Here is a 27,416-nt window from a genome sequence, read left to right as displayed (position 1 = left end):
GTCAGAACCTTCAGCCGGAGGTTCCATCATGAATCCGGCTCAAAATACCAGAAGTAAAAGCCATGCAGCTGGGTGGAAAGCGGATGAACCCCACTATAGTCTACGGGGTCTGTCCAGTGCCATTCGGAGCTGTTTAGCCATGGGGACCGAATGGAGCAGAAAAGTGGAACCCTGGAGTACAGATGTGAGACCACCCTTATTCTCTGCTCTGGACTAACGTTCCTTTTACATGGGATGACAGTCATATAAGCGACTGCACGGGCACTGACGTCACGTAAGGTTGATAGCGCTCGTACCAAGCATTTATACCATGCAGACTTCACCGCTGGATCGTGGGCTTCTCGCTCAGTGCCTCACCTTCTATGTGGAGCGCTGAGCAGGTAGCGTTTACACTGAGTGAGAATTCCGCCATCCAGTGGTTTCTTATGCTGACAAAGTCAACGATAACGAGTAGTGAACGAATAACGAGCGATTTTTTTTGCATCTACACAGAACGATTATCACTCAACTTTGTTCGTATGAATTTTGGGTACTTGTGGGTTATCTGTCACCACTTTTTTAATATATACCATTCATCACCATCTTGCACTAGGGACTATACCCGTGCATGGCGCTATGTGCAGGGATTAGATATTGAAAATCGGCCTTTCAAAGCCATTTCCTTCTTGTACATAATAACGGATGTTACTACGCCATTTTGCCGTGGTCACAAATCATTCGCTCGGCAAAAATTTGATTATAAACCAATCACAGTGCAGCTTTCATTCACCTCAGCAGCATAAGAAATGAAAGCTGCGCTGTGATTGGTTGCTATGGGTAGCAGAAATTACAGAGGAAGTCGTTGAGTTTTTGATATTTAATTGCGCCAGTATTCGTTGCCGTGTGCTGAAGAACAATCATGGACAATGTCACTCAAATCGGACCAGAACTGTGGATGTGTATACGCCACAAATAAAAAGACAGATTGTGCATTTTATATGTTATTTATGTTTTAAAGAAAAAAAAGTTTAAGAAATAAATAGCGTTTTTTTACGCATATGTATTGGTGAAACATTTGTGAAATTAATTACAAAAGTGGTGGCCGATAACCGACAAGCAGCCGGTGTCTAAGTGAGTAATCGCCCCGTGTTAATGGCCCTTTAGGGAACTGGCCCCAGAAAATAACCCAATCCTCCTCCCGCTCCTCCACTCCCCTCTGCACTGTCCTGTCCTGTCTGCTTACACAACGATAGCGCAGGGCGAGTGGACAGTAGAGTGGGCGAGTCCATCCACTGCCTACTCTACGACCGGACTCGCCCTGACTGCTCGCCTGTCCACTCCACCACTGTGTCTCCACAGGCCGAGCGCTCACGATCTGAGTGAGGCCTGTGCTCTGAGACGCGGTGGCTGCCTACGCCTTACATTTCTAACCCCAGTCCCACCGCCAATCATGTCGCTCAGCGCCTCTCCGGAAGTAGTGCTCACACATCGAGACGCTCCCATTCTCCCTACCACCACCACCTGTAACCGTTCGGAGCGAACACAGCGCCACCTCTGGTCGGCGGACTAAACAACAACCGGAAGCCTTGCGCAATTCAGTCTCCTCCCCCGGTCAGCGAACAGCCAATCAGCGGCGGGGATTCCTGTGTGTGGGCTGAGTCATTTCCCCCAGTTCGAGGCTTTCTTGTTACCGGCATTCCGCCCAGACGAGCGGCAGCAGAGCGCGGTGCCTGCGGCTCTTACCGGGGAGGCTGAACCTGCGGCGGTCTCCGTTTGGACCGTGAGAAGCATTGCGAGGGTCGCACGAGCTTTGCCGGTCTCCTCGCTCTCGGACACAGGCGGGCGGTCAGAGAGGCCCCGGCGCTCCCATCATGGCTGACAACGACAAGCTGGATAACCAGCGGCTGAAGAATTTCAAGAACAAAGGCCGCGACTTGGAGGTAGTTACCCGGCGCCGGCCGCCCGCGCCCCGCCGTACAGCGCGCACCCGGGCCGAGGCGCCGCCTCACGGGCCCAGCTGTGACGTCGCTGCCGCCGGGAGCTGGCGGAGGAATGTGGGGCCCGGTCGGGGGGTACTGGGGGCGGCGGCGGGGTGAGGGGAGCCGGGGTAGGTGAGGGCGGCTGCCATCGGCGCACTGCGGAGTGCCGCCCTGCCCCGCGGCCTGTGCTGCCGGTCGGACTAGGCCGCTGCCATCCTCCCGGCCTAGAGGGGCGGCCGTGTGTGCGGGGGAATCCGCGGCGGTCCCCTCCTGCCCGCGGGCTATTGTTCTCTGGTATCACCTGCTGTAGTGCCCCTCCCCGCCCCCCACCACATATATCACTTGTGTCCCCATCAGGGATTTTATTAGTTACCTGAAAAATGCGCAGCGCAATTTAATTTTTTCCTCCTGTAATAAACTGTGACTCCTATCCGGCGCCGCTGGTGTCCGTCATAGACCGGATCTGTCACGCCTCTCCATCTATGGCGCGTGGAAGCGGTGATCGCAGATACTGACCCGAGCCTATCTCACGTGTGATGTCAGACATGTTTACATGTGTGTGCGTGGCCGGCTTCTATACGGCGTGGCTCCATACGGCGCCGGCTGCCGGTATTTGAGTCTTAAGATACGACCGTAGACAGAAAAATGTGCAATCTAGAAATTGTTGCCCCGTAAAAGGCCTCGCACACCGGTGTATTTTACGGGCGGCACGCAGGACTGTGGCTTTACAAGAATGAACTTATTGTGATGTGCGGGGAAATGCATCGCCGCGTGTCCGCCGCCGGGTCAAGTCTATAGGAGCGCTGGAAAAAAACAAACATTTTTTTTTCTCGCTGTGCATGTAGAAGACGGCGTGTAAAAAAAAAAACAAAAAAAAAACTTCTAGCCGCCTTGTGCGTTTGATGAAGTAAAAACCAGTGACTATATAAGCAAGAAATGCGTAAGAAAAGTGCATCAGCGCCAGAGCCGCGGCGAACACACACCGCCATGCTGTAAAGAAATGGTGGAATCTCTCCCCCACCTTCCCACCAGCACTGCACCCGCCCGTGGGACTGAACGCTTAGGCGCAGTTGCACATGCTTTAGTGTAACGTTAGCGCAGTGAACACAGTTGATTTGTGCACCTTCATAGGCTTTTGTGAGGCTCCTGCTGAGCACCTACGTGGCAAAATAGAAAGTCATTTTGGGGTTTTTGTTTTTTTTCTGCACCTGCAAAATATGAATGTGAAGACGAACCCACTGAAATAATGGGTTCTAGTCTCTGCATGTTGTGTGCGCAAATAGTCATCTGAATGAGCCCTTTAAGTGGGACCTGATGGCGCTGAGCGAGGAATTACTGATGGCTGCTTCACTGAGGCCAAACGACTAATGAGCCACCTCTCAGTATAAACAGGCAGCGGCCCGTCTGTGAAGGACTGCCTGTTCATAGTGAATAGTGGTGGCTAGGAGGTCCCCGATGCTCTCCACTGACCGACTAGAGCGATGGTCACCCCCTGTGAAGGACTGTTACCCCTCAGATGGGTTACAGATAACACTGATGAGTAGTAAGCTGATGGAGTATACAGGGTTTCCCTGAAGATGAGGCCAGACTGCCACTGGGCTATAACAGCTGGGGAGCTGTAGGTTGTAGGGGGCTTATTTGGGCTTTGCCTTCGTTATTGTGCTACAGTTCTCTCTAGGTCACATCGTCAGGCTCACTCATTACATCAAGTGGGTCGGCCATGCGGCTCCAGTGCAGGTACTGCTTCATCCACGCTTGGGGTACAGCATGTGGCCTCGCTGTAGCCTGTGTGGCTGTTCTTATGTGTGGGTTTTTATACAGACCGATGCCCGTATGAAACAAGATGGCAGCATGGATGAGAGTAGGACATGCACTGTCCGATGCGAGTTGTGCCACTTGAATATGGCTGAATGTAGCCTATTGTAGAACTGCCATGATGAGATCATGGGATGACATTCAGTTGCCATGGCAGCCAGGGTCTTAAAGGGATCAGCCAGGGTCTTAAAGGGATCTTACAGGGAGAATACTATTGATGGGTCATCAATAGTTGATCAGCTGGGGTCTGTTGCTTGGGACTGACTGATCAGCTGATTGTGCGCCTGTTAACAGCGCCACAAATGCACAAGGGTTGGAGCGGAAGCAATGGAAGGTTCTGCTCCAAACTCTGTAGTGGCCGGCACTTGTAACTGCAAGTACAGCTCTCATTGAAATCAATGGGAGACATGTCTGCAGTTAGAAGCGCCGACCTCTGTAGTGTAGTTGTATGCATGCAAATAGTGACAATAGAAAATACAGGTTTCCAACAAAAAGATAGGCCCTCGTAATTAGATCAACGGAAAACTAAAGTGGTGGCAGAAGATGTCCTGCATAGAGCCCTCAGACAGCTATGTTGGTGGATGAAGAAGATTAAAAGTGGGAAGGGAAAAAAACTAAATTGGTGGCGAAAAGTAACGTACCCATAAACGGTTAACACGACCCATCCAACATTTTTTTTTGGGGGGGGGGAGTTGTAAACTTTTGCTCAAGCTGTCCATATCAAGAATCTGTAACTTTTGATTCCTTTTTAGCACAACCCTCATTGCTTCTCTAAGGCTGGGTTCACACTGGGCGGATTCCCGTCGGAAATCTAGCGGTTTGGCCGCAGCAAAAACCACGAGATTTCCGCCAGGCGAACCGCCGCGAAAGAACCCGCGGCGGCTTTGAAGCGGGCCGGCGCTCCCATAGAGGAGAGCGCGGCCGCAGTGGAAAGAAAAAATAAAGACATGCTGCGTATTCTAAAGCCGCCGCGGTTCCTGCCGGACTTACCGCAGCGGATTGGCCGTCCCATGTGGATGAGATTTCTCAGAAATCTCGTCCACATGGCTGGCTAACCCCGAGATTAGCGGCCGTCCTGTGTGAACCCAGCCTAAGAGTGCGCTTGGGTTACTGCAGGGCGCTGTGGCCTGACACTTGTAAATATACCGCAAGTCATTTTTGACTGATCCTTGTCCTATGCAAAAATAGGACCTGACTGCGCACTCTGCCCTCATTCACTGTGTGACAGCCCAGGCGCCATAGTTGTTGGGTGCTTAGAGGGGCACCTCAGATGTGTTTATTCCCAGGCTGCTTCTGGATACAACCTGCAGGCCTCCTAAAAGCGGCAGGTTGAGCTCGTTCAGGAAGACCACGGACTGCTTTTTTCCTAGTCAGTTCTTTGACCGGACTGCTGACCAGTAGCATCACTTAGTGGGGACACGCAGTAAAGAATCAAAGGGGGGGAATTGTAGTAAATGTAGTTTCAAGCTCCATTATGGCAGGCGGTGGTGGCCATATTGGAAAAAAGCAATGTGTGAAAACATCAGAAACGGGGATCAGTAAGGGCTAATGCCCACGGACGGATACTCGTTGCGGTAATCGCAGCCAGACGACTGCCGTAAATTCTGCAGCAATAACAATCTATATGCATGCTATTGTAATTGATTCTCCCCTGTCCACGAGCGGAAATTAGCAGCGTGTTTTTTTTTTTATTGCTCGCGGGGGAGAATCGCAGCATGTTCTAATTTGTGCGGAAAAACACGAAAGGCTTTCATTGTAGTCAATGGAAGCCGTCTGTCCGGCGATACTTCTGCTGAAGCGGAAGTATTGAGCGAAATCGCATCGCTGTTCACCGCCAGCGCATCATGCACTGCGCATGCTCACCGGCAGAGGCTCTCGCCGTGGATCTGGAGAGGTGAGTATGGGGTCTCTGGGGGCATCTGGTCTGACACCGCTGCGATATTCCGTATAGAAATTCTATGTGGGCGTGAGGCCTGTGGGCTGCACGGTTTAGGCTTATAGCCAGCTATCCAGAATCAAGAATTTCTGCAAATTTGCCTCACGCCCATAATACCCCATTAAGCGACCTACACTCGGCCCATGTATGAGTACGCTTACTCCAGAAACGGGAGCGCATATCGAGACAAGCTCATACTTGACAGAACTTGACTTTTGGATGTTGTGCGTCTCCTAATAACTTTGTCTTGGAGATGTTCCCGCTAGACGGATGTTAGTAAATGTATTTAGCTGAAACTAGACACAAGGGGCTCATACAGAAGCATCAAGGCAGGTCTTGTCTTTACACTGTGCTACAATGTTTGTGTAGGTAAACTATCAGAGGTTTCCTGTTTAGTTCACTGGATACAATAGTAGCAAATGATCATGTGTTGTAGTAGGTCTGTGCAGCTCTTCTGGCCCATTCACTGATATAGGAAATCTGCCAGGATGGCCAATCTGGGCCAACAAGAAGTGGGGACTAAGACCTCCAACTTGGGGTCACTTGCTGGGCCTCCATAAAACAGCTTGCTGCTAGCCTGCTCAGTGATGAATGCACATGTAGTCACTGCAGCCGAAAGGGGTTTATGGGACCAGTAAATGACCCAGCACTGGATTTGGGGATCGTCCCTACTGTATGATACCCTGTATAAACCCGATGACCTCTTCCATTTAAACAAAGCCCTTGGAAATGGTCAAGTAACACCCAAATATAATTTCCAGAACTTCTCAATAAAAGATTAAGATGTTATATAAAAAGCAAAAATCCTTTTGCATACATTTAGATTTCCCCAGACGTTAAGTTGCAGGGCCTGAGGCTATTCTGCTCTGGTGAGCTCACGACACAAGTGTGCAGTATTGCGAATGTCTAGTTTAAGACACTACGTGCCGTGACCTGACTTGGGTTATGTACAAATATGTAATAAAGTGTATCATTCTTCTGCATTTAACATCCTTCTAGTGCAGTTTGTGGCCTTCAAAATAAAACTCCCTTATAGGGTGGGGCAATTGGACCAATTATTTAATTTTTTTTTTGAGTTCCACGCTCTCATTCTCCCCCCCCCCCCCCCCCCCCCCATCAATGACACCACCAGTCATCCCAGCCCCCCATGTACTATGCACACACCCCATCAGTCTCCATATACTTTCCTCCCCCAGTCACAGCCCTGTTCCCCAGCGTCCTGCCACTTCCCTCAGCCCCATTCCTTCTCATAGCATGAGAGCAGTGCCTCCATTAAATCTCCTCACTGTTGAGCCTGTTTGGTGCTGGACCATTAAAAAGCTGTGGGGCTGATGGAGAGCACAGTACTGTTTGTGTACAGCAGACTTCATGTATCATATAGTATTTAAGAAGGTCCACCCCTCAGTTGTCGCAGATTGCACTGCATGTAACGGCAATAGATAGGACGATTATTTTTTTTTTACTGAAATCTGGCTTAGCCTGCACTCTGACCACAGACTCTTTGCTCTGCACCCATAAGTAAAGGCCAGCTGGGACAATGTCGGTGGAGAGGGTGAGCATATTCATGTGTGCTTTTTTTTTTTGTTTGTTTTTTTTTCAATGAAAATTGCTGGCTACTAGGGTCTCTTCCTACTAAATTACTGTCTGCTGCCTGTTAGTCCATCTGTAGTATTAGATAACAGGAGGTAGGGTTGGTGGGCATATTTATTTTCTACCCCACTTCAGTACTATTCAGCAAATCCAACAACCTGATTGGTTCTGATTCACAATTCCAGCAACCTGATTGGTTGTTTGGGTTGTCTGTTTCAGAATTCCAGCAACCTGATTGGTGAATAGTGCTGAAGTGGGGCTGAAAATAAATGAGGTTGGTAGGTGTTGTATCATGCTGCTCTAAAGTCGGGCAAGTGTGGCTATTGCTAAGCTATTGCTACTGGAATCTCATCTGCACTGCTCAGTATTGCTGCATATTGCCCTACACGATTCTGTTTGTGTACTACAGAGAATTTGGGGATCAGAATCTGATTCCTTCAGTGTATGCGATCATATCAGCAGTCTACACCCACCAACTCGGAACACTGAAATTTGGTGATACAGCCTGCTGAGGAAAAAACTACTGAAAATGCCATATACAAGCTGTATAATGGGCAGAGTTATTCATGTACACATGGCAGTGTAGTCTGAAGTCATCTGAAAGTGGGGGTACCCTCTTGTACTGTCTCATAGGACAATCCACTTTCTTTGTCCAAAGTTTCAGCTGTATTAATGGGGCCTTAAAGGGGTTGTTTGAGAGAGATTTCCATTTCAGAGTGGGCAGGAAATGGTTTAAAAAATTACTCCTTTAAACCACTGCTGGGCTTGGTTTACAAACTTCAGTGGTGAGGTTTCCATATACACATGATCGCTGCAGCCAACCGCTGGTCATGCTGTATGCCACTGTGACTAGTGGCTGGCTGCACACCACCACTGCTGTTTGTAAGCCGTTGGCCCTAGATCCTTGGTGATCAGACGACTTAGTATACATTAGGCTTGTTGGGATGTGCTTTCTTGCCCTCTCAGAAATACTGTATCTTGAAACGCCTTCTATTGTCTCTATTGCGTTATAGTCTATATCAGTGAGAGGCACAAGCCCTGCGTCTGCTGAGACGTGTCTACTTGTATATGGTATCGCTTTTTGTACTTTGGTCTTAACTACTTCACTCTTTCCAGAAACTGTTTTGTTTTCTGTTCACTGGCATAGAAAGCTGTAATATCAGCTGTAAAGCATTCAGTGTGGCCTCCACTATGGGGTTTATAAGAATGGCCCGTCCTGCTGGCTGCCTCATCCAGGCTGCCGGATGTGGCTATGTTTACAGAAATGGTCAAGCACTTTGTCTTGTGCGGCTTCTGTAAGGGCCCATTTACATGGAACGAGGAGCATTCTTCCCGCCAGCCTCCATTCACTGTAAGCAGGTCCTTGACTCTCACAGCGGTGAATGACCTGTTAAAACAACTGTCTGGCCCCACATTTTGTTTTTGGAAGTGTCATCTGCTGTTGCTTTATGCCTGGTTGATGTGATTTTCAGACTAGCTTCTTGCCAATGTAGCAGTGTGTGTGTGTGTGTGTGTGTGTGTGTGTCTTTTACAGCGGACGATGATTGCGCAAAATTCATTTTAAAAACGTACAAATTTGTGCTGTAATCAATGCGTCTAAATCCACAGCCATCATGCACTATTTACAGGCGCTCACTGTCAGCCAGAATGAAAATCATCACTGACTAATCGCTGAGTGTAAAGCGTTGAGCGACAAGCCAGCGGTCGTCTGTCTAAACGCTCTGCCCAAGTGCCAACAACTCAGTGGTGACCTTCCCCGCTTGTGCAGTCATCCTGGCTAAATGCAGCATTAGTCATAGATGCCTGCCTAGTCTTTCCTACGGTGGCAGTAGTGGGCAGAAAGGGGAGGACCAGAGGGGGCAGTTTTAAAATAATAAACTTTTGAAATACAGAGAACCCAAAACAAATAACTACCCAGTAATCCAAGCGGCCAGCCAATGAAATACCCAGACTATCAGGGACATTCATGGAAGACTTGATGCCAGAATTCTGGCATGGAAAAGTAGCGAACATTTAGCACAAGGCCTCATCTCTTGTGAAGTGGGTGGAGCTTGTCAGAAGGGTGTTGCCACCGGGACTGACGGACTTGCCTATAAATGATGCCAGGTCAGAGTACATTTCTATGTAGTCGCATGGATGTGCCTAATACATATCGGTGTGTGCGTCTTCATGTTGTGTACTCTCCCACAAGGTACCCAAATAACTCTTGGTAGATTTCCCCCTTGCCTGGATCGGCTCTCCTGATTGGCTGCAGGACACTTTTGGCTCCTCTCTGCTCTTGACCGGTTTTGCATGATTTACAAGCTCAACAGTTGATGCATTCCCACCAGATCCGCAGTGTAAACCAGTAATTCACTCCCACTCTGTATAAGGGAACAGTCTTACTCCAGTTTTAAAAGGAATGTATCGAAACTTTAATGAAAACTAGACGCTAAGACCCGTTTTTTGGGGGGGTTTTTTCTATTCGATTTTCTTTATACAATTGTGGGGTTTCTTGTTTTTTGTTTTTGTTGTTTTTGTTTGTTTGTTTTTTTGGTTGGGGGGGTGAGTAGGCATCTATACTACAACTGCTCTGCTCTTAGCATTCAGACAGGTCACTTGGATGTATTCTCTGTAGTGTAAAGACTGCTGACTGACTTCTATGGGAGAGAGTTGTGGCCATGTTCTGTGAAAGAAGGGGAGGAGGTGAGCTGTGACAATCCCCTATACATACTGTAGGTGTTGCCTTTCGTTGTAATCCTATCTGTGTTGATGTAACTGGTGAAAAGATCACACACGTGAACAGAGCCCTAAGGCCATTTTACACGCAATGATTATCGCTCAAATTTCATCCAAATGGCCGAAAATGAGAAATAATCATTGCACATAAACGCGGGCATCGTGTTATTTTCGTTCGAACAATGGATTTCACTTCTCATAAAATCCATAGTTCAGCTGCTGATCAACTAAGCAAATATATTCCATTTGAATGTATTTTGCTCCTCTTTCAATAGACTGCAGGATGTTCTCCCTGCGGCATGTTTATACTAGCCAGGAGAGAACTATGGAATGTCTTGGCAGCTGTTTACACAGCCGGGCGTGTTTACACACATGCTGGGCTCTTCAAACAACTCCTAGAGGTCTTTTTTTATATGCAAATGAAGATAAAGTGTTAATGACCATTAACACTATGCAAATCACTAAATCTTTCAGTCATTCGAAAGATTATCTTTGCGTGTAAAAGGGCCTTTACAATTGTGCAATATCTAAGGTAAGCGACCCATGTAGGTGGTAAGGTAAAATATTATCCCATATTTCCATAGAGGTAGTGCCCATAAAAACTTGATATTCCTCCAATAAAATGTCCATTGGCTCGGAGGACACTGGACCACAATTATGCATGTTGGGGGGATGTCTTGGAGTAAAGTGTTAGGCCTCATATCCACGGGCGAGTTGAGTTCTGCTTTCCCGCGGGGCCCGCAGCACACCCGGAGTGGACAGTTCCAGGTGTGCCGCAGATTGGGCTGCTTCCATTAACTTCAATGGAAGCCGTGTCTGTGGGATCCATGGCAAAATGGAACATGCTGCGATTTGTTTTCCGGAGCTGCGGGCGTCCATGACTGTCTATTGGGCGGCTTGAACTTTGGATCATCCGTGCAGGTACCCCACGCGGATCCTGAAATTCAAACCTGCCCGTGGACATGAGCCCTTAGGCCGGGCTCACACAACCGTATTGGAATTTCTTATCACGTGTGCTCTGTACGCCCCTATGATACGCAGTAGCTTATAGGTAATTACTGCTAATGTGAGCAGAACTACGTAAGGCATTGCATCATCTGCAAGCACAGCCAATTGTTCTCTATTCTTTGCATATGGGCTGCAGGTATCCACAGCATTGCTAAGTGACTGTGCGGGAAGAAAAAAAGTATGGTGTATGACCGCCTGTGAGTACAGTCATGCACAGTACAATTTCACTGACATAGATTGCTGTACGCAGGGTCATGGACTGGATCTCAGTCAGTCGTCCAAACTGGCAGGTCAGTGGAGAGTTCTCTCTCCATAGCAGAGCAGCCCTGTGTCGGTGGCAGTGCCTTCCAGCTGTGGCGCACTGATGCGTTTCTGGATGTTGCTGTGCCACGTGACGGATTGTATGTGGGATGCCGGCGTTACCTCTCAGAATCCTTCCTGCTAATGTATTTGTGGTTTTAATACAATTGTCTATTTTAGACCTCATGCCTTACATTATCAGATTTCAAAGTCTGTCTATATTTATACTGCGCACTCATGCCTCCTGCGCTGGCGTCGGTTGTAGGACACGGTGTACTTGGGGACGTGGCTCCTGTCCAGTGACGCTCTATACTAAATTACACTTTACTTATGGCTGCAGGGTAAGGGTGCCGGACACTTGGTGGCCGTCGCAACAACATTGCCGGTCTTGCTGTGTTTTTTGGTCATGTGACTTGGACAGGTGAGGCACATGGCCCAGGTCGCAGCAATAATCCGGATAAACCACATTCAGTTCTGCACACAAGCTCTACATGTTGGAGCCCCCTGAATAGCATGCCCTTGTACTAAGGCCCAGCCGACCAGTGTGTTTCTGCTTCTGCATTGCTGTGTTGGCACACACTACTTCTGTTTGCTTTATGGGAGTGCTGTGTGTTGCCTCAGTCTACACTGACTGTTCCTCTTGTAAACTCTGCATAGTAATGGTATGTCCGCAAGGGCCAGAAAAGTCTCTTGTGGCTCTAAAATTTGCATGCCTTAGCATTTGGGTTTTGCTGCCAATTTCACTCTATGCTTCACATGGGGTGAAATCCGTAGTTGGTCTGCATAAAGAACCCGCAGCGGAATCCGGCTGTCACCGCAGACAGTCACCGCCAGTCATGCGCTGTACAGGGTTTTGTTTTTTTCTAACGCCGTCACTAGGTGATGACGCGGATACCTGCGGCCTATCCGCAATATCAATTGCGGATCAGCTGGGGGTCAGGCGGCTTCCATTGACTTCAGTGGAAGCCGTCCACACAAAAATAGGACATGCTGCGTTTTTTAAATCCACTTGCAAAAATCGGAATCGCTATCTGGTCATGTGAGCTGACGTGCAAATGTTCTATCTTCTCAATGGGTGCGGAATACCGCAGATCTGCACGGTTGACTATCGCAGATTCCACAACTCAAATCCGGGCATGTGCAGCCGGTGTAAGTCTTGATGTAGACACCTGATAACTTTTACCTGTCCTTGTGTCTTATTGGGATATTATATGGTTGTCGCCCCTCTAGTCAGACATGGCAGTTCTCCATGTGGTACTTGCATAAGGGATGTGAGTTACATTCTCAGGGGGTTACCCTCTAAAAGGCAGACCCATAGAACAGGTGTCAAACTCATTTTCACCGAGGGCCACATCAGCCTTATGGGTGCCTTCAAAGGGCCAATTGTAACTGTAAGACAGTATAATAGTGACCCCCATAGTGGCCGCAGTAGTAATGGCGCGTGCCCCCATCCCCCCCCCCCCCCTCCCCCCATAGTGGCCGCAGTAGTAATAGTCCCCAGTAGTAATAGGGTCCCCATAGTGTGAAAGAGCCCTTGGGTTGTTGCATGGCTGGCAAGCCGCATTCAGCCCACGGGCCTTGTTTTTGGCACGTGTGCGATAGAAGAACCTGCTGCAGCTTGTGTTAAGGGACCTGCAGCTCTTAGGCTGCTTTTAAGCTGCAGTTGGCATGACTGTGATTGGCTCCATGATTCCACTGGTATAAGGGCAGTACTGGCAGAATCAAGTGCCCATTGGCTAACATGGGTGGGCAAGTTTCAACATTGTGGTTATCGCAGCATGGAGACCCAGCCTTGGAAATTATAATGTATTTTCAAGGCACAGCTGTAAATTATCAAAGGGGCAAAGTTTTTTTTACTTGGCTGTAAACATTTTAACTTTTTTTTTTTTTCTCTCCAGAGCATGAGAAGACAGAGGAATGAAGTTGTCGTGGAACTAAGAAAGGTATAGTAATTTTTCACTAACCAACACTAGAATGCCTTAGTTTAAAGGCAGCGTGTATAACATAATATCTACTGAAGTTGTACTACACCTGTCAAAAAACAAACTTCAGTTTCTTGGACAGGAAGTACTTCTGACTCCGGCTTGTCAGCCATACTTGTTTTCGTATTGCATCACCCGGGGACCCCTTTATTTCCTGCAGCTGTGAATGTGCCTGATCGCAGGCTCCAGTCAACACTGCTGTGGGATTTCAGTAGTTAATCTTATGCATTTAGTAGATCTCTAGACTGTGAAATCTAATTGCTATATGGCTCCACTTACTGCACCTAATTCTGTCATCACAACCTTGGTGATATCATTCGATTCATTCCGTTTCTCTATAGAATAAAAGAGACGAGCATCTGCTAAAGAGGAGAAACGTTCCCCATGATGATGTCTGTGAGGATTCTGACGTGGATGCAGATTTCAAGGTGGTGAGTGCAGTGGAAATGTATACCGTACCATGTGCTCCTAGTAATACTTGTGGCGGTGCAAGTTATAAATGCATTTGGCACGATGGGGGTGACAGTATTTTCATCATGACCATCACACGTGAGTTATGTCATCTTTTGTAGAAGTCTGACATAAGCCCATTGTAACTGAATAGGCCAACATGATGAATGTTTTGGTATGTTGGGTGATTGTGTCGCTGAGCGAGGATCCAAGGCTATTCTCAGAACCAAGGCTTTATTGAGCAGAAATATCCAACAGAAATAAGTAGCGCCTCCGAAGTGGTGCAGTCAGAAGGCCAGTTGGGTCCTTCAGGCCCTCTAAACACAGACCACTAACGGGCGCCTGTCCTGTTTGCTACATGATCAACTGCGCCCATTTATATGCTTCTACTTACACTACAAGAATTGCCAACTTTGAAGCATTCTACATCTATGTCCTGCTGTACATATATCCTTTATGATTTGCCCCTATACCTGTCTAATCCGGGGTACTCTTCCCCTTCTGTGGGTCCTTGGGCAGCAGACATCAATGCACAGCTGGGTCATGAAGCTACACCAGAAAATATGCAGTTTCACCTCCATAAATACTAACTTGCCAAGCTTAAGGAAATGATAAATTGCTGTCCTGATGGTAACGTACAGATGCTAAAAACCCTTTAGCCTGACGAAGAACCCGAGAGGTTCACAAGCCAAAGGTATTTGGCGCTCATGCAGAGCATTTACACAGACTTTAAGCTGAACGAAAAGTCAGCTTAACAAACTGAATGACAAGTGAGTGATTTTTATTTATTTTTTTTGTATTTTTTTTTTTTCCCCTCCCCCACCTTAGTCTACATTTTAAAAAGGAATTTCAAAGTGTATTGCCATAATTTTGTTACCTATAAGTAACCTTTTTTTTTCTCTTCTCAGCAAAATACATCATTGGAAGCAATTGTGCAGGTAACGTGAAATGTATTTACTGAATGAATCTGGTAGCACTAGACACTTGTTCGAGTTAATTGAGTTTAATACTCTTACCTATTTGTTTCAGAATGCATCCAGTGACCATCAGGGCATTCAACTCAGCGCTGTGCAGGCTGCAAGGTAAAATCTATTTTTTATTTTATTTTTTTTTATGTATAAAGTCTAGGCCAAATGTAATGAAACCGTTGACAAACACCTTAAAAAGAGGTTTTGCCACAAATGTCCAAAATGCTGATGCTGGAGAGGGCAATCCTTACAGGGTCCATTACTTGAATGTGCTGAAAATTAAACAAACCAGCCCTGTTGCTGCAGACCTTTTCGTAGTCTCTCCCTGAAATGCTTGTCGTTCCATCAGCAACTTTATGGTGACATTTCTGTAGGTGATGATCTATCCTTCGTTTCAATAATGGTCTTTACAGTGTTCACTGGTACATATATACATGCACTTGGCATTCTTATCCCCCTCACCTGATATGATGGCTCCTTTCAGGCGCTAATGACTAAAATGTACAAAGCATTTTCTATGGTTATGGCATTCACTATTGTGTGAAGCTCCATTTAAAGGGTTTGGATTGATTTTAGGTAACAGTGCTGATCCCAAATAGCTACTCTTGGAGTGTTGATCCAGTTTTCATCCCTAAAACACTAGAAAACTGGAACAGGAAAGTAACCTTAACACAAACAAGTGATTAAAAGTCTAGTTGGTGAAAACATACTGATGCTTTTTGACTCCCATAGTTGAACTGCGTTGGCTGGTACTAACTTGGCTCTCTCTTGTCAGGAAACTTCTGTCCAGTGATCGTAATCCACCAATCGATGATCTCATTAAGTCTGGGATTTTGCCGATTTTGGTACACTGCCTAGATAGAGACGATAAGTAAGTGTTCTTCAATTTTATTTATTTATTTTCCTTTTGTTCTGGAAAGGCAAATTTTGTATTTGACTATTTATTCTTTCCTTTCTTTGCCATAGTCCTTCACTCCAGTTTGAAGCTGCGTGGGCTCTCACCAACATTGCTTCAGGAACATCTGAGCAAACACAAGCTGTGGTTCAATCACGTCAGTATATAGGAGTGATGTAGTTTATGGACTTTGACATCATAAGCCTATTATAACCTCCTGTAGTCTGTGTACAGCTAGGCCCACATATAATGCAATAATAATCTTTATTTGTGTAGTGCCAACTTATTCCGAAGCAATAATCTGTTATCTTACTAACCCTAACAATCCATGACTTGCATCATGGAGGTACGGTGTTTGTATGGAACCCTTAAAGGGTATTTTGGGAATTCTACTGTTGCTATATCCTCAGGATATGCCATTAATAGTTCATTAGTGGGGGGCTGCTGCTTGAGTCCTTGCCAATAAGCGGATTCTCTGTCAGGGAGACTGACTGTCATTGGCGGTCAGGATCGGGAATGTAATAGACTGCTTTACTTCCGTTAAAATCAATGAAAGTGATGCCTGCTATGACGCTTCTGGCTCTGACCATGAGGAGCTGGGAATGTAATGGCCATGGCTCCCATTAGTTTCAGTGTTAGTGAAGCCAGCTATTAATTCCTTGACCTGATCACCTAGGACTGCATTATTTTTTGACTGCGCAACACAAAATTGCAGGGTCTCTCTGCTAAAATCACATCTAATGGCAGTGAATGTGGTTGCTCTGAAATCCAGTAGGTTTGGTTATTTGCTGACTGTCTTGTTGCAGTGAATTGCATTTTACAATGTAACCACTCAATATCAATAGCTGTGACGTAGCAGTGCGCTGTCATGTAGTACAGCCACAAGGTTTTTTTTGATTGTAGCCCTAGCCTTATGTGTAAATGTCAGCATAGCTATGAACTGTTTTGTAGTTCACTTATTTTGCTAGTTTAACTGACTTTGCTTTTTCTCTTTAGATGCTGTTCCTCTGTTCTTAAGACTGTTGCATTCTCCTCATCAGAATGTTTGTGAGCAGGCCGTGTGGGCACTGGGGAATATAATTGGTAAGTATTCTCTCCAGCATAAACTATCTTGATTGTTTCTGACGGAACGCCAACATATTGTCAGTGCTGCGCACAGAATATTTTTTTCTTGTTTACAGTGAGGATCATGGTCTGATTCACTTACTTTATTGCGCTCAGTGTTAAAACTTTCCCATGCCCATAATGCCAATACTACACAATACATAAAAACAAGACTGAACTTTTTTAAAACGGGCAGGTATTACAGCCAGTCTAATAAGGCCATCATCAGTTCTCTTTATATTGAGACTTTGGTCACAAGAAAGTATCAAAAAAACTAATATTTCTGATTTCTTATCAGGTGATGGGCCACAATGCAGGGATTATGTAATCAGCCTTGGTGTGGTGAAGCCTCTGCTGTCATTTATCAACCCATCAATACCCATTACATTTTTGAGAAATGTCACTTGGGTAATGGTAAACTTGTGTCGGCACAAAGACCCTCCACCACCTATGGAGACCATTCAGGAGGTAAATGTACTTTAAGGGCAAGGCAAAGTAGCATATAATTGCTGTTCTCGGATATGATGAAATAGAGAATCAGGGTTTTGGTGAGTGTTTATATAGTTATTATTCTTCTAATGGTTAGTTCTGTGTGTATGTGTGAGTGTATGAATTTGGTTATTACAAGGGGACTCTGAAGTTTCAAAGTATTGCTGATTTCGGAGTGCATCTGAGGAATGTTGCAAAAAGAGGGGCTTTACGGCAACAATTCCAGTGATTAAAGCCCCATGTTAGGTCTCCTAAATAACCTGTATACCCTTTTCTCTGACAGGTGTGTATAAATCAGACCTGTGATCTGATCCAGACAGCATTCAAATCTGTATTGTAGTGTTGCTCAGTTTTTTTTTTTATATTTAGAATAATTTACTGAATTTGTGGGGTTTGTTTTGCAGATTCTGCCAGCACTCTGTGTTCTCATTCACCACACAGATGTAAATGTAAGTTTTTGACAGTCTGTCCCATTTCTAATACTCCTTTTTTGAGCATTTGTGTTTTTTAAAGTGCTAAAAAATTCCTTACGATCGTCTATCATCTCTAGATTTTGGTGGACACGGTGTGGGCTCTCTCCTATTTAACGGATGCTGGTAATGAGCAAATTCAGATGGTAATAGATTCTGGGATTGTGACAAACTTGGTTCCTCTTCTAAGCAACCCAGAAGTTAAAGTGCAGGTAAGTGCCAGAGCACTAAACTTGGAGTCTGTTCTTTTAACATGCAGCTAGAACATGTTAGCACCAAAATCCGCATGCAGAATTCACACATTGCAATGAATGAAACCTGTGGTGAAAATCCATTACTACTTTCCCATGACTGCATGCTGCAGAATGTGTTTTTTTTTTTCCTCCTACTGCGTTAATGAGGATTTAATCCTTTCCAATCCACTGTCTCACATCTGAAGACATTATGATTTAAGGCTGTACAGCTCCGATGTTGGAAGACGTCCGTCGGGGTTCTCTTACTGTATATTGCTAGCCTCTCTGCTGTCAGAGGCTATCCAATGTGTCACCTCATGCAGTACTGGCTTTATCCAGCATATCGCTCTGTTGTATAACTGCAGAAAAAGAGTAAGCCCCTAAGAAAACCAGTATGCAAATTGGATTGGAAAGGGTTTTTAAAACCCATTTGCTTACATTGTATTGTACTTTGGTTGTAGAATTTCAGCTGTGGAATGCCAAACCTTCCACAACAATCCATAGCATGTGAATTCCTTACAGACTTGATATATCTTGTCTGGAAGCCAAATTGACCTGGTTTCATTATTTATCTTTTGGCTCGGAGGACAGCGCTGAATACAAACGTCACCTGAAGGCTAGGTGCGGGTGTGAATGGGACCTTGGGATATGTTGTCATGGCATATATGAGGTTTGCAGAAAATACACTGAAAATTGCAGTAAAGCTCAAGTGGATGAGAAGTCAAGAAATCTTATTTACACACTATGAGAAAATTATCTGCAGCATAAATTGACCTGTAATGCAGATTTTAAATCCACAGCAAGTCCACTTATACTGCAGATTCTTACCCTTTCAAATTAGCGAGTGAAGTCTGCAGCAAAACCACATGGAAGACATGCAGATTTTGCAGCTGCTTTTTCTGTGGACATCTGGTCTCCTGTGGACCTACCCTAAGGGCTCGTTCATATCGGTGTATGCAGATTTTGGTCCATGAATGCACTGTGTATTCACAGAACGAAACACTGCTCGTGTGTGGGCCTGGATGCTGTTAGTCTTTGATTTTATTATTTATTTATTTTTGCATACATAATGATTATGTATTTGCTCAAAAAAGAAAACACGCAGGCCCAATGGGTTTATGTGCAAATACACAATAAGCATGTATCGTGCATTCCCATTGACTTCAGTGGTCTATTTCAGTCCATAATATGACCTGCTGCTTTGTTTTATTTTATAGCTAGTGGTTTTTGTTTTTATTTATTTTTTGCTTTGTAATGCGTGTGTAAGGGGAAAAAAATAGATCTCATCTTATGGCTTTTAGATTACAATTTCTCAAAGGAATTTTCCATGGTTTCTTACCTATTTTCAGAATAAGTTATCAGTTGCTCTGCGGGGTCCACCCCTCCGGATCTCTGCTGACTGGCTGCTTGAAGAGGCCACAGCGCTGTAGTGAGCACATTGGCCTTTTCTCAGGCCTGTGACATCATATTAGTCGCATGGCCACTGAAATGAACAGGATTAAGCTGCTATACAATTTATGGCTCTGACTTGAGCTCCGCTATCACTTCAATCAGTGTGGATCCCAAGTGTTGGGCCCTGAGGATAAGTAATCTATAACTTGTGGCCCTTTTACATTGGCCGATGGTCAGCACGCTTGTGCAGAGCGTTTACACTGAAACTCCACCCTTGGATCACTAGCTTCTCGCTCAGTTCTTCACCTATGTAACGCAGAGCGTTGACACAGAACGACAAGCCTGCAATCCAGCGCCGGTTTTTAAGCTGACTAAAAAGTCTGATTAACGACCTGTGAATGAAAAGTGAGGTTTTTTTTTTTCATTTACACTGCACAATTATCGCTCAAGTTCATTCGAATGAGTTTTGAGCAATGATAATCCTGTGTAAATGGCCAATTAGTCTAGAAAACCCCTTTTAACAATGTTTTTTTTTTTTTTCTTCTATTAGACTGCTGCCTTGAGAGCTGTAGGGAATATCGTCACTGGAACAGATGAACAGACACAGGTTGTTCTGAACTGTGATGCACTTTCACATTTTCCAGCATTGCTTACACATGTCAAGGAAAAGATTAACAAGGTATGCAATTACTGCTTACTGTATATGGACTGCTACACTTGTGTTACAGGGAACCTGTCATCAGTTCTTACCAATGGAAACAAAGAACAGCGCTACAACTATTATGGTCCTCTTTCTCAATTATTTTTGTGTGAGCGGACCATAAGTTCACTGCTCATTTTGCCCAAAGGTGTACCCCCGCCCACCCCCGTCTCGTGTCCTCTAATGTGGATGACTTATCCACTCAGCACTGGAAAGTTGCCGAAGTGCCGTGAGTTCATCTACAGATGCATGCGCAGATCTGTTTAGTTTTTGTTGGTTGAAATGCCTGCACTATGTATGAAATCAAGTGAAGGAGGAAGACGCTGGATTAGCTTTGGCTTTCCAATTTGTCATTTAAAGGGGTTCTCTTGAGTCACTTTTATGATGTTTTGGGCATGGGGAGGCTAAAACTAATATACTCACTGTGGCACCAGTCTGCCGTTACGGCATCAGACAGGTGATGTCATCCAGGTAGAAGGCCTGGTGACGTCCCGTAAACCCCAAGGCAGGTTTGCAGGATGTCACTGAAGTACCTGCTGGCCTCCCATTGACCGCAGCAGTCACATGTAAACAACCCCTGTCACACCGCTGCAGCCGATGTAAATAGAAGACCTGGGCAGCGGCCTGCAGCAGCGGGGAGAACTGCGTTCAGTGGGAGGTGATTATTAAAGTTTATCTTATTGCATACTGCATCCTCCCTCTGCCACCAATATTTGGGGTTCTCAGAAGGCCCCTTTTAAGAGATGTCTAATTTTTGTATAAGTGTGCTTCCTTTTTTATTTCTAATCCTGTTAATATTTAGTGAACAGTCTTATACATTAAAATTGACTTTCTAATTCTTCCAGGAGGCAGTCTGGTTTTTGTCCAACATCACAGCAGGCAACCAGCAACAAGTACAAGCGGTTATTGATGCTAACCTTGTCCCGATGATCATACACCTCTTGGATAAGGTAAAGCAATAGGTTTTACTGAACAAAGTTCATCTCACAGTTTTCTTTATAATTCTCTAATCGAAGCTTGATGTTTCTTTCTAAATAGGGGGATTTTGGGACACAAAAAGAGGCAGCATGGGCTATAAGCAATTTAACAATAAGTGGAAGAAAAGACCAAGTGAGTACGGAGTTGGTACGGAATCTTATCTGTGACTTACTGCTATATTTACTGTGTTGGCTTAATGCAAATGTGTCATCAGAAAATCACCTATTTAAATTGTGTGGGGGGCCCCCCACCCCTTCCCTCCCATTTGCACTAATGTATTAAATCCTCATCTAGCCTTGGGCCTCATGCCCACGACTGGGTCTAATTCCGACTGCAAAATCTTGCACCGGAATCGGACCTGGTGCCCCGGCAATGAACCCCTAAAGACCCATAGTCGCCTGTGTGGAGCCTGTGCAGTGCAGGGCATGTCGCGCCGGCAATGATTTGGATCCGTGGTGACTCAATGTGGGATGGACTGCTTCGATTGACTGTAATGGAAGCTGTCCATGGGTTTGTTTTGTTTTTTTCTGTGGGGGGGTGGGGTTGAAGGGTCTGTCTTAGTTTTATGCTGCCTTCAGTGGGATCTGATCACTGCCATTCAGGAGAACACTGGTCCTGAAGGTGCTCGCATGAATGAAGCAAAGATTCTGCATGTGTGCCACCTCTCCATTCATTTCAGTGTGATTGCCTGAAATTGCAGTGTTTTCAATAATCTCCAGCACTCCAATTCAAATAAATAAAGCCACAGCAGGCATATACCTTTTTGGGGCTCCCTATCTTGGGATCGGTGTGGGTCTTAGTGATCAGAGCCCTGAGCTTTATACTGTATCCTGTCTTTAAGGGGTAACATAATCTGGCACAACCCCTTTAAGCAGTCTTTCAGGACTTTTGCATGAAAATTATTCCTGGTATAACCCCTTTAAAGGAGTTGCATCGTAATCACAAGTTATCTCCGATCCGCAGGCTGGGGAATAACTTGCTGATCTGTGGGGACTCTCACCTCTGAGACCCCTGCCATTCTCGAGTGGGGGTCCTGTGTTCGCCATCCCCCTCATTGTGGGGTTACTGCACTCCCACAAAGAGGAGACAACGGAATGGAGTGGCGTTCACGCAAGCGCACTAGCACTCTGTTCACTATCATTTGGACTGTAGAGATTGCAGAGCAGCACCCACTCTGGTTTCCGTTGGCCACATTGATATAAATGGAGCACTGACCTCGAATGCTCAGGCAGCTCTCCAGTCACTGTGGGGAGTGAAGCAACTCCTGCAGTGACAGAACGGGACATGGGAGTCCAGTTCTTGAGATCGGTGGGGGCCTCAGCAGCTAGACACCACACCACACCACACACACACACAGTTATTTGTATAAAATACAACAAAAATAGCATGGTACTGTGTTGGTGTAAAACAAAGTTGACTGTTTTTGCACGGGCTGATTTCTACTGTGGAATCTGGAGAGGGTGTTCCGCTCCGGATTCTGCAGCAATAACCCTCCATAGCATGCTATGGAAAAATAATTTTTCCATGTACACGAGCAGAAACCAATTGCGGTTACCGCTCGTGGATTAGAAATCGCAGCATGCTCCATTTCACTGCGGTTCCCATTGAAGTCAATGGACTCCATCCGAGCCGCAACTCCTCTGCAATTGACATTTCAAAAAAAAATTTGCAGTTTAAAATAAAACCGTACTGCACGTGTGCGCCGGGCTGCATTTTCGCACACATCCGCAGTACAGAAGACAAGGACTGGTACGCAGGCATGGGTTGATTCCGTGCAGGATTCCCCTTGTAGAATCTGTGGACATCAGGCCTTAGAATATCAATTGACGAGATTTACACTTGAACTTTTTTTTTTTTTTTCCTTTTTGTTTGCTTTTTTAAAGTGTAGTTCCAGTCTTTTGGGTTTTCTTGTAATTTTAAATGGTCTTTTTCTAGGTTGCATATCTTATTCAGCAAAATGTGATTCCACCATTCTGCAATCTGTTGACTGTGAAAGATGCACAGGTTATACAAGTAGTTTTGGATGGATTGAGCAACATATTAAAAATGGCTGATGATGAGGCTGAAACTATAGCCAATCTTATTGAAGAATGTGGAGGTTTGTATAAACGTGTTTTTGGGTTCTTTTTGTTTTGTTTTCCTTCTACTTTGGTTTCTTTAATTGTAGACTAGTAGAAGACCGTTGTCCCCATAATGTCCAGATTCCATTCTTAGAAGCTCAGGTCATCACATGCTGTAGTACCAGACGTGGCTGCTTGTTTGGATGTTCATGTGTCTGGTTTTGAAGTGAAGAGGCCACTGCACCGCTTTGTTCTGCTCATCAGTGGGGGTCATGGAGATGGGTTTAAAGGTGTTGTCAGTTAAACTTCTAAAAGATGTGTTCCCTGTGCCACACCCCTGTTTCCCCAGGCCTGATATTTGTGCCCACCGGGGCAGGGCTGATGTCTGTCACATTTCTGACAAGTCAGAATAGGGCTAAAAATGGTGACCAGCATTGCCGCTAGTGCGACTGAGAATTTGCAGATGGTGACAGAATTTTTCAATTGTCTGCTATCTGCAACCAGCCCTGCTGTCGCAGCAGTGTGCCGTACAAGAAGAATCCAGTGTACAGCTAGCAGCGTGCTTACTGCCCTGTGTCAAAGCACATGCTGCCGGGGCACCACAGCTCCAGTTTGACTTACAGACTAGTCAGACTGTACATCACAGGCTGCTGCAGCCAATCGCAGGCCTTTTATTGCTCAAGCACAGGGGCCTGTGATTTGGCTGCAGCAGCCTGTGATGTCTTGTAAACAGACCCAGAGCTCTGTACAGAGCTGGACATATAGGGAGCCAGGAGAGGTGATTATAGGATCGTTTATTTTTACAGTTCCTTTTAATTGTGTGTTTAAACTTAACTATCACATTTTTTTTATCTGATGTTTTTAAGAGCAAATTACTCCTAGGTAAAATTTTTGAGCAATTAATGAAAGTAATTTTATTAATTAACCAGCCCTATACTGCATCCATTGCTCGGTTTGGTGTCAAGACGTTGCACTCCCTTTCCCAAGCATTAGCTTATTCCTACTGCAACATGATTGAGCAGGTTTATGACATACTGTATAAAATTAAACTTTGTTGCCCGCAGCAAACAATCATACCTTCAGTTTTTCAGAAGTAGAATACAAAATTTAAGGCTGTTGATTGCTATGGCCCACAATTTTTTTTTCTTAACCCATTTGGGAAGGTTTATGAAATATGTGTCTATCTTGCCTTGTTAACATGAGTATATAACTTGGTGAATCAATCTTTGCAGGCCTAGAAAAAATTGAACAGCTGCAGAGTCACGAAAATGAAGATATCTACAAACTGGCCTTTGAAATAATCGACCAGTTTTTCTCATCAGATGATGTAAGGAACTGTCCCTCAATTCTTAAATGGGCAACAAAAAATGTAGTTCATGTTTGAAATGCAAATCTGGATCCAGCGCTGCATATATTGCAGACTTGTCGCACTGTAGTAGAAGTGTTTTGCTAGTTGACAGCTCACACATATTAAAGGGGTACCTAAAAGTTGATTAAAGTGGATTAAGATGACAGCCTCACTGAACATGTAGGGATTGAACTGCCATTATGAAGGAAAATGCGTGTAGCTGTGGCTGCAAAATGAAGTGGTAACCAGACCATTTTGTTCAGCAATTTCTCAACCATCAACTAACTTCTATCTAATGTGTATGGCCACCCTTAGGCTGGAAACACACTTGTTGTTTTTGATGTAGTTTTTAAACATAGAAATAGATAATAAAAATTTTTTAGTTTTTGACCCACTTCTGGTTTTAGTTTAAGGGAAAAAAATGTGTCTGAATGATGCCAGCCTTGGAGAGGAATTTGCTGCAGAATTGGTACAATTTTCGTACTGCGGAAAATCCACACCAATTCTGCTGTGTGTGAATGCAGCCATATTCAAGTTATGAAGTGTTTTGCCTTGTGATGGTTTTTTTACCACTTTTTTTCTAGTTTTGTGTTACATTAAGTACACCTTTGTACGTGTGTAAGTTATTATAGTTTGCAGAAAATGTCCTGGCACTTGATAAGAAATTTAGGCAGTAGGTGGAACTTTCTTCTTCCCGTTGTCTGAAGCTTGTCTTAACTCTTAGGCCTCATGTCCACGGGGAAAATCAGATCCGCTGCGGATGCACTGTAATTGTCTTTTATTTTTCATGCGGGAGATCAATTGCGCTATGTGCTCTATGAGCTCCCGCACGCGTGATCTGCACTAAAATGGAGCATGTCCATATTTTTTTTATTTTTTTTTTCATGCTCCAGAAATTTTTTAATTACCATCCGCGGGTGTTTATCTACCCGCAGGTGGTCAATGCATTCCTATAGGGTGCGGATCCGCGTGCGGGAAAAACGCTGCGGATTTTAATTCTTATTTTCCCCGTGGACATGAGGCCTTAAGCTTTTTTTCTTTTAGCTGTCTTTAAAACTGTTAGTGAACTGTAACTTCTAAAAGGCTTTAAATGTTCATACTATAATCAGGTCTTTGTTTTTTTCTTCTGTAGATTGATGAAGATGCTAGCCTTGTTCCCGAGACAAGACAAGGTGGAACATTCAATTTCAATTCAGCTGCCAATGTACCAGCAGAAGGGTTCCAGTTTTAGGAAGAATGGTTGGAAGTTAGGTACAGTGCAGCACTGAAAACTGGTTTGATCCATCAAGCTTGGCTCATGGGATCTGCTGCTGCATTAAATCGGAGACAGAAATGTGCGGACTTCATTTGGATGACAGTAAAGACCAAATGATGTCAAGATGGCGAGTGGGTGCGAGTGAGAATGAGTGGCAAATGTAATGAAAACTTCACACCGAATGCTTATATAGGTTGTGCAGAGGAAAAGGGCTACAGGTCAAAGATCTTCAGTGCCTGAGAGGAATCATTGATCTAACAGAGCAAATGAGGAAATGCAGTACTGTCGTCATCATCAAGCCTTGTAAGCATAAAAGAAAAAAAAACACATGGGTAGGATGCCCACACAAGTCCAAGGAGAATAAGCCCAGGCCTTGCTAAGAAGCTCCGTATGAATGGACAGCATTGAATGAATGTCTGGACACCGTTGTTGTGGAGCCAGGCTCATTTTACAAATGTGAGGCAATTCACTCATGAGGCAGACTCCCAGTCCAGGAGTGGCGTGTGTACGAGAGAATGGGTGTGGTGCTGTATGTGAACGCATGCAAGCTTGAATCGCCTTCAGGGGGTTGATGATCCTAAACCTAGAAAACAGTAAGTTCATAAGTGTTACCTTACACTGGACGTCAAAACAAAGACCGCTATAGCAGCAGATTTTGGTTTACTCCTGCAGCCTGTGTGCTTTCTTCTATTTTTTTTTTTCTTTTTAATTTTTTTTTTTTTTTTTTAGTTTCTAACTCGTATGGCTTATATATTTTAAGTTGCTTAGAAAAATAAGGAAATTTTGAAGAAGGTAACCCTGTGCATCTGCACCAGATAAATGTTTGATGTTATGCAAATTGTTCCATATCATCAAAGCTGATTTGTACACCAGAAAGGATACGCATGAAAAGTCTAATTTCCCCTTTGTTTTTGTTCCCCAGTACATGAGATGGTTCCACGCAATCCTTTCATTCTCATGACTATATTTGCATGTGGCGACGAACAGCATAGTTTATTTTTTAGATACATTTTGTTGGGTCCTGTACAGATGTTTCAGTCGTGGTAGACACTGTGCTGTGTTCAATCCTATTAGTTATCAAACATTTGTTTTCTATGAAAATGATATGGACACTCTAAAAATGATATTTGGTGCATTTGTACTGCTACATTCAGATTTAGGAGGTGTGATTTAGATGTACAAACTGGTTCATGGTCCCAACACCTTTACTATGCCTAAGCCCTTACATTGTTTTAGAACCTTTTTATCTATAGATGTAGGCAGCCATGAACGATCTATTTTGAGCCACTTTAGGGAGACAACTTTGTATTTTTTTTTTTTTTTATAACTTGCATTGACCTATTCTGCAAGTAACTTTTAATTGGAAGGCCTGCCTCCGTCTGAAGTAAGGCACACTAAATTAAAAGCAACAGGGATTTCTAGAAATGCCGGTACTCTGTAAGGTGGCTCATTGTAGGAAATGCTGTGCCTTCCCTTGGAGCACAAGTGTTGCATGAACAACAAGTTGCTATAAGATATATAACTATAGCCACCATTTAGCATCAATATCTACTTTTGTGTTAAAGATAACTGGTAAGACACTGTAGAGTGGATACAGATTATTTTGTGAATCTTTGTTGGATTAGAGTATTTTTGCAGCATTCCTTGTCATCTGAAACATGGTTACAGTTTAAATCTAGAAACAGAATCTAGCTAGCTTGTAAACTTATTAATGTAGAAGACAAGCTAGGCTGTTGTGGGAAATAAAGAGTAATCCTTAAGACACAA

The 27,416-nt window shown here is 44.7% G+C and overlaps 1 protein-coding gene and 1 non-coding gene across 4 annotated transcripts; both read left to right on the top strand.

Annotated features, from left to right (window-relative positions):
- The first annotated feature begins 1,629 nt into the window (after nucleotides 1-1,629).
- On the top strand, nucleotides 1,630-27,416 carry KPNA4 (karyopherin subunit alpha 4). Of its 3 annotated transcripts, none has more exons than XM_066600565.1 (17): nucleotides 1,630-1,919; nucleotides 13,224-13,268; nucleotides 13,649-13,735; nucleotides 14,666-14,695; nucleotides 14,787-14,839; nucleotides 15,501-15,596; nucleotides 15,692-15,777; nucleotides 16,617-16,703; nucleotides 17,023-17,192; nucleotides 17,618-17,662; nucleotides 17,764-17,895; nucleotides 19,859-19,987; nucleotides 20,854-20,958; nucleotides 21,047-21,133; nucleotides 22,922-23,084; nucleotides 24,279-24,373; nucleotides 25,527-27,416. In XM_066600565.1, exons 1-17 carry the CDS (start codon nucleotides 1,851-1,853, stop codon nucleotides 25,623-25,625), a joined length of 1,578 nt encoding a protein of 525 aa, XP_066456662.1. In that variant the 5' UTR covers nucleotides 1,630-1,850; the 3' UTR covers nucleotides 25,626-27,416. The 3 variants fall into 3 exon arrangements, with proteins under 3 accessions (XP_066456662.1, XP_066456653.1, XP_066456671.1); XM_066600556.1 differs by having other exon boundaries at nucleotides 1,631-1,919; nucleotides 13,649-13,738; XM_066600574.1 differs by having other exon boundaries at nucleotides 1,632-1,919; nucleotides 13,649-13,738; nucleotides 21,047-21,118.
- On the top strand, nucleotides 17,241-17,529 carry LOC136594756 (small Cajal body-specific RNA 7). Its single transcript, XR_010788609.1, has one exon. It is a non-coding gene; the product is annotated as a small Cajal body-specific RNA 7 (non-coding RNA).

The sequence above is a fragment of the Eleutherodactylus coqui genome, chromosome 1 (assembly GCF_035609145.1).
Source record: "Eleutherodactylus coqui strain aEleCoq1 chromosome 1, aEleCoq1.hap1, whole genome shotgun sequence".
Lineage (NCBI taxonomy): Eukaryota > Metazoa > Chordata > Amphibia > Anura > Eleutherodactylidae > Eleutherodactylus > Eleutherodactylus coqui.
This window is presented reverse-complemented; position numbering and strand designations above follow the sequence as displayed.